Here is a 12,915-nt window from a genome sequence, read left to right as displayed (position 1 = left end):
CATGTCTTCTCCCCAGTAGCGCCAACCGCATTAAATGCGATTAATGCGCATTGAAATGCACATAAAAGGTCACACATTGGTGACGCATTAAAAGCGCATTACAGCATTTAAGACGCATTCAATGCGCATTTAATGCACTTTACGCGCATTTAATGCGTCACCAGTGACCTTTTATGTGCATTTCAATGCGCATTGAAGCGCATTTAATGCAGTAGTGCTTCTGGGGCTATTTTTTTATAACGTTTAGCAAGGTAAGCCATTCGTCTAGAGCAATCTTCCCCAAAAACATTGAAGCCAGCCTCCTTTTGCACCTTGCTAATTTCATTGTATAATGCGTCACTTCTATTGACGTCATCGTCAAATAAATGTTTCCTTGAGTGATAGAATGAAATCAGAAGGAAAGTATTGCTCTCCTTAAATAACTGCCCAAGTTCTGAAATAAATAAAAATAACACTTCAGATAAAAAAAGGAAACCTCTGCATTAAATAACTATCCACAAAAAGAGAGCGAACCTTCTGGTGCACAGCCTGCAAATGTAGCAACTCCACAAACACATTTGTTTGTTTTTTTGTGTGAGACTTTGCTTTTTACTAGTTACTTGTGAAGGTTTGTACTTTGCAAGCATTTCCTTAAGATACTCTTCATCCATATCATCTTCTCCTTTAAACATACTAATGAGCCTCTTGTACTCCCAGGCAGGTTCACATGTTTCATGTGCCAATGAGAGTCGTTTCCATGCAGCTTTAATTTTTTTCATAGGGTAATACTGTTCCCTTTGGTACATAAATGTAGCAACATTAACCCAGTCCTTACGGATGTATTGTGTTGCATTGCTGGAGAGCAACTTTTCATTTTGAATTACCGCTTCAATGAACCTGATTGTTTCGTATGATGGCCAGTCAGACCTTGGAACAGTTCCTCGGGGCATTAGAGGTTCTCCCTTGGAGTCAAACACCACTGCAACTGAGAAAAAAAATATTAAAATATATTCAATTTTTAAACTAAAATTTAATTATTAATAAAGGTAAAAAAATTCAAATATTTAATCCTCAAGAACTACGTACCTAATAGAGTATTCCGCTGGTGGCTATTCGCCGCCCCGAGTATGAGAAATCGAGTGTGCGGTAGCTGCGCGGGCAGCTGGCTGTCGTAAAGAAACCGGAGAAAGTGTTTAATGCGATCTACTGTGATACTTGACGTAGACAGGTGAGGAAAAAAACTTTTCCGACTAAATCGAGTGCGGGGAATTTATTTTTGATACTTATTCAGAGTAATTCTGCGTTTTTCACTTGATTTCCTCTGGAAAGGTGTCTTTTAACCCTATCGTTTCGAAGAAGGGAAGTGTTTTTTTGACAATTTAACACACTTAAATCAATGTTCAGCAATAGATTTGGGTTATTTCCCCTCCTCATAAATTTTGAAACCATTTTTATCCGTCTTTACATCAGATTGACAACTTTGTTAGGCGATTGTTTGGGTGTTTCACCTGCAACACATTATGCCTCTGCAAAGTGCTAGTGACGTGAGTACTGTAGTACAGTTTTTACCAAATCTATCTATGAATCGACCTTACACGTTGTAATACAAACATGTTTGTCTTTTGCAGTTACTTCTCGATCCAGAATGGTTGAACCTCCCTCACATTCATACTGGTTTTCCAGTATTGGACCACCCAATTAATTGCGTCCTACAAGTAAGAATTTTTCACATGATTCTGTCTGTGTATTTCTCTCTTTGCAATTTTTTTTAAACTCAATATGTGTTCATCTTAAGGTTTTTTTCCACACACCGAGGTTTATTCGGCTACTCTGCGAATTGAACCATGACTGTGGCTCTGCCCAGCCATGCGTTTGTTGTTATTTGCTTAAAATATGGAAAAGTGTTCAGCTTGGCAATGTTCAGCGAGATCTGATTATTGGTCAGTTACCTTTTAATCTGTTGTTTTATCCTCACTGGTAACGTTGCTGTACTTAGTTTTTGTGTTATTGTGTGCACAGAGTTCTCCAAACTGATGCCAAATACCAGTGCCTTTGACATTGTCATAAGTATTCTTAGTGAGTTGCATTATATATTGGCACCTGTGAAAGAGTAAGTGATCAACCTATCTCATTATATTTGTGCTGATTATTGTGTGCTTATGACTAATTTATTACCTGTCACAGCTTGGAAGCGTCTCCCGTTCTAGAAATCTTTGGTGGCAGAATGGAGACAAGACGTAAGTTTGTAAATATGCAGTACACGTGTAGAAGAGTTATATAATATTGGTTGATGAATGAATAATAACAAGTTGTTTTTTGTTGTTAGATAAATGTGTGAGCTGTGAGATGACATCAGTGAACAATGAGCTACTGTTATGCATTCAGTTGTCTCTCTCAGAGTCAGAGAACCTGCAGCAAGTAATTGATGAGGCTTTCAGAACTAAAACAATTCGATGTCCCAAGTGTTCAGGAAAATTTTGCAATGTCCAGAAGGAAATAACAGAAGCTCCTATGGTGTTGCTCTTGCATGTCAGTCGGTAAGCTTTGCTTTACAAGAAATAAGTTTAAGAGTCACACCAAAAAACATCTTTATTCTACTTCTCTTTTTCAGAGTACCAGAATGGTCAAAAGAAAAATCTTTCAGAGTGAGTCCTAGTATTGAGCTTCCAAATTTCTCACATTACAAAATACTAGGCTCTGTTCAAGATGAAAACGTAGCAATTGTTACATGTCCAGATAACAGCCTAGTATCAATTGCTAATAGGAGAGTTAGTATTAAATTTTTATTACTTACTTAAAAAAATCAGCATGAAGCAACAGAATATTCATTACTACCTTTAACTTAATTTACAGATTAAAGCTATGTCATTGGACAGATTTTGTGGGACAGAGATAGGAGCATCAGTTAGTCTCATTATTGGACGGCTTGACATTGACCACAGACACACCACTACAAAAAATAGGGAGGTGGCAACTCCGATCAAATTGGCTGGACAGTCCACTCCTATCCGTGATTCTGCACTGAACCTTTCAGCTCGATCAACATCAAAATGGAGTGTGTCACATATTGTAAGTGCTTTAATCAAAATTAAAATTGTCTGATTTTTTGTCATTTCTGATTAATAGACTTTGATAAAATATTTGTTCAGGAAAGTTTATCCTGTGAGAGGAAAGGGGCCTTTGCACCAAGGAAACTTTATGGTGATTCAGAGACCACTGATTACCAAGGAGAATTGTCATCCACACATTGTTCAAAGGTTAGTTGTGCGAAGTTTTTATTCTGATGCAGAGGATTGCACCCAGCGTTTCTATGGCCATGGCCTGGGTAGTAGATTCCTTGGTGTTCTCTTGAGGAAATATTCTGGGACAAGGTATTGCCTGTGAAATTTTTTCTGGGCTTCCTTAAGCTGCTCCCAATGATTGGCATTAAACTTCACTTCAAGGATTTCAACCCCCTTTTCACTCCAGACCACAAAATCGCACTCGTCCAGTCTCAATATGCCTAGGTACCACTGGATTTGATCATAGTAAGAGTGCTTTTTCTTTAGGAAAATACCACGTGATCGATTCCATCCCAGGCAAAAATTACTTCGTTGTTTAGACGTCAATGTCTTCCTGAAATCTTTTGGATGAACATTTTTCAGAATGAATGGGCATTTAATTTCTACTAGTCTTGTTGGCAAAACGTCTGAATACACGATGGCATCGACACTAGCAGAGCCCTCTGGAAAGTCTTCCCTCTTGATTAGACCACACTGTCTAGCTTCAGCTGTACTATCCACTAATTTTCTTTCCGCCAAATAAGCCTCCAGTGCTTTTTCCTCATTAGTTGTGCCATATGTTGTTGCTGCATTGGTGAAATTATGCATTCCCCACAAATGTCGCCTCAAAAAGTTCATCTTTGCATTTTCAGTGGTGAAATGGAGCACAGTGTGTCCGGTGGTTCCTGTCATATGGATGCCTCGCAGTGACCTCCACTGATCACTTGTGTTTTGTCCTTTGGTCTTAGGGAGTTCATATATTAAAATACCATCCTCGGGTGAAAGAAATAATCCTTCCGAGCCTTCTGGCCTTTGTGCCAAACCTGCAGAAAATTGTTCACACAAATTAGAAATAGCTTCAAGTTCTTCTGGGGAATAGTCTTCGTCTGGATATTTAATTTTGAGGTGTCGCTGGAAAAGGGTTTCAGTAGGGTTGCCGGAGAGGTCTGCCACAAATCTATTGACCTCTTCCTGTGTAAGCTCTGATTTCTGGGAGGCTGTTGGTCGAGGGTCGAAATATGCCCGCCTCTTTATGTTAATTTTGAAGGAATCATACTGTTTCTCTCTTACTTGTCCTGGGTCTCTTTTGAGTGAGCCTTTATTCCACACACACGGCAGAGATGTGCATGACAGTGCTGCAATGAAATTTTAAACATTGTGTTAGGGAAAGTGGTGGTTTTCATTAAGGTTAATTATTTTGTATCAATTTAAATTGCAATCATATTGAAAGCTTCATTTTAATAATTGAAAAAAGAAAATAATTTACTATACTAGGAATGGGACCTTTATTGCGATTGAAAGATTTTCAACTATAGAATTTCTGACTTAATGTTCACAGAGGTAGTTGCATAGTATGTCTAATAATTAATGTTTTGTTCCCTATTTCAGAGTTGTAAAAGCAGTTGTCTGACCAGGAGCTCTGTCACCAGACCACTCCATCATTCAAAGATGGGTTACAAAATCATCTATCGGTCCAGCATTGCAAGCTACAAAACCTGTGTGAAGAATCCGAAGAAATTCAAGTTTTTCTGTGGTCTGTCCCCTTACAATTTCAAAGTATTGTACAATTTACTTGGTGGGCATGAAAAAATCAAGAGCTTGAAAGTCAAGTACTCTCAGAAGACCCCAAAGAAATTTTCTACTAAAACAAAATTAACATCTGAGGACAAATTGTTGTTGTTCCTAATACGCCTAAGAAGAGGCGTCCCTGTTATTGATTTGGCATATGTTTTTGGCATTGAGAAATCACAATGCGCTTCTATTGTGTATGTCATGTTGAGGTATCTGTACCTTACATTCAAAGGACTTGAAAAGTACATGTTCATCAGTGCTGAGGAGCAAAAATCTCAGATGCCTGGACCATTTCGTCCCTTTAAGAATCTCCGAGTGATCATTGATGGATTTGATATTCATATAGATTGCCCTTCTAATTTCCATCATCAAGGTAATACTTACTCGGATTACAAGTCAAACAACACCATCAAATTCATCGTTGGCATATCAAGTCGTGGTGCTATAATATTTGTTAGCCCTGGATTTGAGGGAAATATTTCAGAGAAACAGGCTCTGAAAGAAAGTGGATTTTATGAATATCTGCAACCTGGTGATGTAGTGATGAGTGATCGTGGGTTCAACATCAATGATGATCTCCTCAGAATGGGTGTTGACCTTATTAAACCACCATCTCTGGATGGAAGAAACTGTTTCACCCCAGAAGAAGAAATATTAACCAGAGCAATTGCTGCTGCCCGAATTTATGTTGAGCATGCAGTGAAATTAATCAAAGTCAACAGACTATTTATGCCCTGTGTGCCTCTTACTCTCCTTCCGACTCTGTCAGACTATGTGTATGTTGCTGGCGCCCTGGCAAATTTTGGTACAAAGAATTTCAAACAAGGAGGTAAGAAGCAACTGTGTTTGGGTTTATGGTTTCCAGTAATGACAATGTATATTTTGATATAGCTCTGTACATTTATTTCAATTGTTTTGATTTCAGCAAAGAAAAAGAAGGGAGGAAAGTAGAAAAATGAAAGGAGAGTAGATGAGAGAAATAAAATGAGTTATAAATTTACCCAACCATCATGTCAAAATGGTCAAGTGCAAAAACTTACCCAACATGGAAACTGAAAAGTACTTCATCTTGACAGATCCTGACATTCAATTAGACTTTGAAGAGTAAGAAGTAAGAGAAGAAATGATGTTTCATGAATAACAAGAGCTGAGGACAATATTAGAGTTTGCATCCCCTCATACCCAAGTTGATGTCATTACATCACAAATGAACCTGTAATTTTCATGATGAAAAGTAAATACAGTAAGAAATGAATGTGTTCAATAATGATTCGAGATAGGGGAACAACAATACTCCACACCCTAATCCCACAAGTTGACATTGCTGGATGATATATGAAAATGATTAAGAAAGAAAACCATCAGTAACCATAGGCAAAAAAAAAATAAAAAAATGGGGGAAAAGAAATTAGAATGGAGGGTACAACAACTTTCCACAACCACGAGACTCCACCCCCCAAAATCCCACAAGTTGATGTTGCTGGATGAGAAATGAAAATGATTAGGAAAACCACCAGAATGGAGGGCACAACAATTTACCACAACCACACACCACCCCCAAATCCCACAAGTTGATGTTTCAGGATGAGAAATGAAAATGATTGAGTTCAACAAAGAGAAGTGATGCTGGAATTTGCTAAAATTGAGAGAACACCAGTTTTCCCCAACCAAACACCACACCTAAATCCCACAAGTTGATGTCGCAACCACACCATACCCAAAACCTACTTATTAAGTGTGCTGTGTAAGACCTGTGAATCAATATATGGTTCAAAATGAGAAACAAACACCTCCTACTGATAAATTGTGTGTTATGTATAACCTGCAAAGCAAAAACATGTTTTAAACTGGAAAACACACATTTCACAATCAATCTTACCTCCAAAGCCATTCAATCGCACGTGCCTCCAAATGTACAATAAAACAGCAGCAACATGATTGCACCTGCCTAAAGATTGCTGTACACAGGTACAACTTGACAAATGTACACTCCCTGACCTTAAAGATATGGCAACAGAGGCTTTGTGAGCCTCCCCCTGGGAAAAAAAGTAAGTGGCAAAGTGCAACTTAAGTGATAGTTAAGTGGCTCTAAGGAACCAAGTGGCAAAAAAGTGGTAAGGTGTACAATAAGTGGCATGCAGGTGGTGAAGTGCCAAGAAAGAGGCAAGTGGCGGAGTGGCAACCAAGTACTTTTTGGAAGGGGCATTTAGGTGGCAGTCAAGAGCCAGGTGGCAGAGTGGCAACTAACATTTTTGTCTTTCTTAAGTGGCCAAAGTGTTTCATAAAACTAAAAACAGGAGGAAGTAAATGTAAATTCATGTCACAACTTTTGATAGCTTAAAACTTTAATCTCCAACACATCCGTAGGGCAGACAAGTAGCATACACTACACCCTCAACCTTCATAAATACACACTGGCCTCCAACACTTGATGGATAAATAGCAATAAGATCACCATCCTGTAAAATTTGTTCAATATGTCTAATACTAAATTCTCCTTTCTTCCACAATGCATTACGATTTACAATTTGCTTCTGAACTAACATAACAATTTTGTCATTTTGCTGGGCATTAGCAACTTTAAAAATCTTTTTCAGAATACATTTTGAGCCATCCTTGAGATAGAGTCCACAATCACTTTTTCTTTTTGATCTTCCATATTTGTCAGTTGAAAATTTCACTGCACCAACCATCATTTGTTGATATTCAATTACAACTCCTTAGTTAATTCCTATGTCCAACTGCTGCAGGGCAATGCCCTCGTCATTCAACAGCTGGTACTCTGTCGCCCTTCCAAGGGTAACACAATTGCCATCTCTGACAGAAATCCACAGACGTTTGGCATGAAGCCCACTACAATAATCAAGAACTGTATCAGAAACGTCAAACCTTGAAGCTAAACTAGGTAGATTCTTAGACATGAAGTATTTTCTTGCCACTCCTTTAGCAACTCTGAATGGGCTTTTAGCCCAACCTAGGATTTCCTTGTTTTTTCCTTCAAATGGGAAACAAGTGTGTGTCCACACTGGACCATGGTTTAACACACCTTGAACAACATGGAGCAATAAATGGACACAGTAGGTCATTTTTCCAATTTTAAAATACTTGTCCAAATAAATGCAATACAAGATAAGCAGTTTGTCACAAAATTGTAGCTGGGGCAGAGAAATTGACTTTTGGAGTAAAATGTGCATGGCGTAAGATAAAAGTGCAAAATGAGACAAATATTTGTTAGGAACAATACCCCTCATAATTGCAGGCCCATAAATCACCAAAAATGACCTCCACTCATTGGCAGTGAATTTTGCTCTAAATTTAAGTTCTCTAGGCATTCTTGTCATTGCTGAAGGAGTTGTGATTTGAAGTGCTCTTTCAGATATTCTCAAGACGTCATCTTCACTTATTTTCGACAAGATATACTCCAAATGGTCACATACAACATTCTCTGTGTAGTGCAAGAAATCTGGTACAGGTCCTTGAGCAAGGTCAAAGTAACTCAAATTGATGAGAGGGGATAGTCCTCTACATCCCTTAATTACACGTTTTTCTCTATCGGCATCCAACATACACTGTTCCATGGTGTCATGAGTGCGAGCTGCAGGTGCATCGTCAAGCATTCCAAATCGAATACCAGTCTTTGGTACGTGATCACCTGGGTGCTCACAAAAAGTGCATCCATAATACCCCATAAAACCCCTGTGATTTAACAGTTTGTATCTTTCTTGAGAATCAACACAACAGCACATAGGTATGACTAGGGAGTGAATGTCCTCTCCATTGTGATGCCAATTAAAACCAGTAGATGATAGTTGATTACACTCATTAACAAAGGGCTGCAACAGAACTTCCATCTTAGGCTTGGACTTTCCAACCCAAATGCCAACCATAAGCATGTTTTTTACTCGCAGCTTAGGTGGAAGCTCATTTATCATCACATATATGGGATAAATTTGTTGATGTGAGGTTTTACCGTATGGTACACCATCCGTGTTCCAAGAAAAAGAAATGTTTTCGGGATTAGAGAGAGGCTGGCCTGGTGCACTCAATTTTTTGTAGAGCTCTCCATCATAAACATCTTCCAGTGAGGCTTCATTAATTTTTTGCCGAGTAAATCTATAGTTAAGATTCTCTGCAATGCCATCCTTCTCCAAAAGTTTTTTAAGTTGACTTTCCATCCCTAAGGACATGAAAAATGAGTCCGCACTCTTTGCCTTTTCAATTTGCCAACCACATGTGCATGATATTTCTCTACTCAGGTCCTCCTCTTGAACTCCCAACAAATAGGTATGACAATTAGGGCAATAAATGTGATAAAGATCTTGAGATCTATCTGGCTCAGCAAACTTCAAAAGATTGTACAATGTTGCTGGTATGACTTCTTTCTTAAAAATGGTATTCAGCATTGCTATGTAATCTTTGATAGCATTGAATGATAAAACATGGCGGAATCCTAGTGACAGTGACATGAACAGAACTTCTCCCACTGTAATATCTGTGCATCGGCATACAGGATCATCTTGTTCTCTGATATGAATTTCATTCTGTACCTGATTGTCTCCCAAAATTCCTTCAGCAGGAATAAATATATTGTCATGATTATCTGAATCAGACTCTTCACTATTCTCATGATTATCTGAATCAGACTCTTCACTATCAGAAGGTGAAGACCCTGATGGTGAGGATTCTGGAGACGAATGATCTGGAGAAGAGGGATCTGATGCTGAATAGTTCTGCTCCGGACATGAAGGCTGTGAAAGATCTTCCTCATTAGACGTAGTATTTTGTAAATCTGACTGGGCCTGGGCAGTCTGGTTATCATCTGACCATGAGTCCAGTGCACTTTCTTCATCTTGTATATAAGATGCATTGGATACTTCAGGGTTCTGCAAGATGTACAAAAGAAACAATTTAATTGATGGGCTAAAATAAAATAATTAGCGCAAAAGATAATGATTTGCAAAAGGCTTTTTCCAAGTGTCTTACATCAGTTGAAACATTTGTAGATGTATTGCCAAATTGAGAATCAGCAGTAGAGCATGATGTCTGCTGACTGGGTTGGGCATCCTCAAGCTAAAAGTAAATAAAAGATTCTAAGAATGACAGTGGAAGTTGAAAACTTTTAATTCTTGCAACATGAATATGCCTTCATGATTACCTCAAATGATGAAGAGCTGTCATCACTATCAACGAAGGCACTTGACTCTGCTGGTTCCTTGATATGTTCAATATTCTGGGACTAAAAAATCGAAATGTTTACATAATAATCATAGAAAACCTAACCTTGACATTTCAATATGTCAATATTAGAGACGTACCTGATGTAAACGCTTACGCAGCTTTCGTTGGCGAGTCCGCTCTGGTAGCTTCTTACGTTTAGGGGGAGAATCCTCATCAGACATTATACAAATAAAAATCTAGAGCAAATAATAAATATTTTCATCCGGCAACCTGAGCCAGAGTACGTTCGTGACATACAAAGTTCCCACACTGCACACTAACCACCACACAAACCAGATACATGTTTTAATGTCCAGATAGTGACGGAATGATCTATTTGATTTAAAAAATCACTTATAAGTGATGTTTACAGTCTATTAGTCTATTAGTGTATATGTTCGCCAACACAACATACCTGCAAACTCGAAAAACGATCCACAGATAAGAACGTACCCCGCGCCGGTCTTGACCTGCGCAACAACAACGAGCCGAAGGGAATTCGTCAACAGTCGTCAAATGTACTCATCTCCCAGTTGTGTTAAGTTTTTGAAGGAATTATTCTCGAAATGTCTGAAATGTATGCTGCCATTTGGCCTGTGGACGCTGTCAAAAAAGAACAGTACTTGTCAGTTCCTTCTTGTCACATAAAAAATTTCCATCCGAGTGATGTAAAAGATTTTGATCCGAAGCAAGTATACAAGTACAAACCCCCTTCTGCAGTGAAATCATCTGGGGTTTTCATTTTGGCTTTAGCAGGTAAGTATTTGACTCTAACGATTTTCCATCGATAAAATATAAATTGCAAAGTATTCCTTGGAACAATTTATGTATTGCAGATAGTAAAGATGGTCTGCAGACCAAGTTAACTGAAACGAGGATTCAATATCCTAACAGGAGACATGTAAAACCTGCATCTTCCACCACGGAAGAAGACGAAAGAGCCAAGTCTAAAAAGGTTAGTAAATTTCAAATCTGAAAAACAAATTTATCTGTTGGTTCCCTCCTTTCATTGTCACATATTTTTCTCACTATTCTGTATTCTTTATAAGATGGAAGATAAAAAGAAGAAACAAGAAGGAAGCAGCAGGAATTTTAAATCAATTTTGAATAGTTACATGTCAAGACAAGTTAAGAAGCCAGCACTTGCAAATCTAGAGGTGGCAAAAAAACGCCCTGCAACACCTGTTGAAACAGATGTTGATTCATCAGCAGACAGCAATAAGCGGTCTGCAGTAGATGCTGCTCAGACATCTCTGGGCTCTAAATCTCTCTGTTCAGAAAATTCCATTGGCAAGTCCTCAGGATCTTTGGGATCTAATAACATATCTGGTCAGTTGACTTCAGCACCAGAATTTATAGCAATTCAAAATGAAGTGACTTTGCTGCAATTGCAACATTCCGAATTTGACAACAAGCTGGCAGAAGCAAAATCAGACATCCTAAAGTATTGTGAGCAGCAATTCGACAAAATGAAAGAAGAGTTAGTTGATCTGTTTGACCACGAAAACGACAACTTACAGGAATCCATCAAAAATTCTTTACAAAATATGCAAGCAGGTAATAAGCTATTAATTTTCATGGGGAAGTTTAGTTCTGTTACTTTTGCTAGCCTACTACTAATTTTGTTTTTTACAGGACCATCCAAACCAAAAATCATACATAAAATCATCAATACGTCCAAAAAGGACAAGGATCCCAAAGAGGGCCACATGCCAGATGTCGAACTTGTAAGCCTAATTTTACACTTTTATTATTCTGGTAAGTTTCGACCATTCAATCAACATTTTCTGTTCTTCAGGTGAACATTGGCCATAATGTAATGGCCGATAATGATGTGTGGTCTAGCATAGATAGTAGTACATCAAAGGATGACTGGGCCTATGCTGCGCTGCTGGCAGTGTTTGGTGAGCACGCTAAGTATTACAGGGTGCGGAGGCCCAGAAAGCCCGATGAGAACCTTAGGTTGATCCCCACCAAACCCCCTTACCTTTTTGTTCTTGAACGTAAGTTTTTAACATTTTTTATTTAAAGCTAGTCTAATTGTTGTTTCATTTATTGTAATTCATGGTTCACCCTCATCAGATTACTACAAATCATGGCTCAAGAAGAACCCTGACATATTAGATGAAAGGCCCATTAAGAAGAAAAATGAAAATGGACCACCTGAACTTAATGAGGAGGAGTGGGCCAGTTTTTTAGAAGAGGAGTCAGAGGAGGATAGGACAAAGAGGAGGAAAGCTACTCTCACTTACTTGGTGAAACATTTGGGAGGGCTTCTGGGTGACAAGGCCACCAACATGTACAGATCGTCGGAAGGGAGATCACAAAATGTCACTGCTTCCGAAGATGATGATGATGAAGAAGAAGAAGCTGGTGAAGCTGGTGGTGTCAGTGGGTTAGTACTTAAAATTAATGTAAAATGATATTATCTTTCATAAAATTTCCACCAAATCTATTTTATTTCTTACAGTTCTGATAGTAATTAAGAAGCGCCGCGCAAGATGTCACCTGCCATTAGGTCTTCCTTTTCCTCTGCCTTCTCCTCAAAGAAGTTTTTCTGTTCAAGTTTTTCTGTTCAAGTTTTTCTGTTCAAGTTTTTCTGTTCAAGTTTTTGCTAAGTTCAAGTTTGTGATATTTTCTTTTGTGATGACAAGAGCTAGCCTTCTTGTGACCAATGCAAACAGTCTGTTTGTTTTTTGTTTTTTTTTCAAAAAAAATTATGGATATAAGGTAGAAAAAATAAATAAAATATATTGATCTCTGAAGTCCTCTATTGCTATTGCAAAAGTCCCTTTGGTCCAAGCAAAGCCATAGAAGTCAATAAATCTTATCTGAGGGCGTATTTGCCCCCTGGCCTCTATGCTGCCACTCAAGTGCCACTTTGCCT

General features: G+C 38.4%; 3 protein-coding genes across 3 annotated transcripts; all 3 read left to right on the top strand.

Moving 5' to 3' along the window:
* The first annotated feature begins 1,478 nt into the window (after positions 1 to 1,478).
* On the top strand, positions 1,479 to 2,837 carry LOC127749913 (ubiquitin carboxyl-terminal hydrolase 17-like protein D). Its single transcript, XM_052269946.1, has 7 exons — positions 1,479 to 1,694; positions 1,775 to 1,919; positions 1,999 to 2,089; positions 2,164 to 2,216; positions 2,306 to 2,516; positions 2,591 to 2,751; positions 2,833 to 2,837. Exons 3-7 carry the CDS (start codon positions 2,013 to 2,015, stop codon positions 2,835 to 2,837), a joined length of 507 nt encoding a protein of 168 aa, XP_052125906.1. The 5' UTR covers positions 1,479 to 1,694; positions 1,775 to 1,919; positions 1,999 to 2,012.
* LOC127749756 (uncharacterized) lies at positions 2,729 to 3,328 on the top strand. Its single transcript, XM_052269282.1, has 2 exons — positions 2,729 to 3,048; positions 3,129 to 3,328. Exons 1-2 carry the CDS (start codon positions 2,842 to 2,844, stop codon positions 3,261 to 3,263), a joined length of 342 nt encoding a protein of 113 aa, XP_052125242.1. The 5' UTR covers positions 2,729 to 2,841; the 3' UTR covers positions 3,264 to 3,328.
* Positions 3,329 to 4,688: 1,360 nt separating this feature from the next.
* LOC113213976 (uncharacterized) lies at positions 4,689 to 5,762 on the top strand. The gene is made up of 2 exons (XM_026433203.2): positions 4,689 to 5,640; positions 5,737 to 5,762. Exons 1-2 carry the CDS (start codon positions 4,689 to 4,691, stop codon positions 5,760 to 5,762), a joined length of 978 nt encoding a protein of 325 aa, XP_026288988.2.
* The last annotated feature ends 7,153 nt before the right edge of the window (positions 5,763 to 12,915 follow it).

This window comes from Frankliniella occidentalis, unplaced genomic scaffold (genome assembly GCF_000697945.3).
Source record: "Frankliniella occidentalis isolate FOCC.00 unplaced genomic scaffold, Focc_3.1 Scaffold5, whole genome shotgun sequence".
In the NCBI taxonomy this organism is placed as follows: Eukaryota; Metazoa; Arthropoda; class Insecta; order Thysanoptera; family Thripidae; genus Frankliniella; species Frankliniella occidentalis.
This window is presented reverse-complemented; position numbering and strand designations above follow the sequence as displayed.

Coding starts and splice junctions, on each gene's coding strand:
- LOC113213976 (XM_026433203.2), top strand. CDS start 4,689: ATGGGTTACAAAATCATCTATCGGTCCAGCATTGCAAGCTACAAAACC. Junction 5,641..5,736: donor AAAGAATTTCAAACAAGGAG/GTAAGAAGCAAC, acceptor TTTTGATTTCAG/CAAAGAAAAAGAAGGGAGGA.
- LOC127749756 (XM_052269282.1), top strand. CDS start 2,842: ATGTCATTGGACAGATTTTGTGGGACAGAGATAGGAGCATCAGTTAGT. Junction 3,049..3,128: donor AATGGAGTGTGTCACATATT/GTAAGTGCTTTA, acceptor ATATTTGTTCAG/GAAAGTTTATCCTGTGAGAG.
- LOC127749913 (XM_052269946.1), top strand. CDS start 2,013: ATGCCAAATACCAGTGCCTTTGACATTGTCATAAGTATTCTTAGTGAG. Junction 2,090..2,163: donor ATATTGGCACCTGTGAAAGA/GTAAGTGATCAA, acceptor TACCTGTCACAG/CTTGGAAGCGTCTCCCGTTC. Junction 2,517..2,590: donor TTGCTCTTGCATGTCAGTCG/GTAAGCTTTGCT, acceptor TCTCTTTTTCAG/AGTACCAGAATGGTCAAAAG.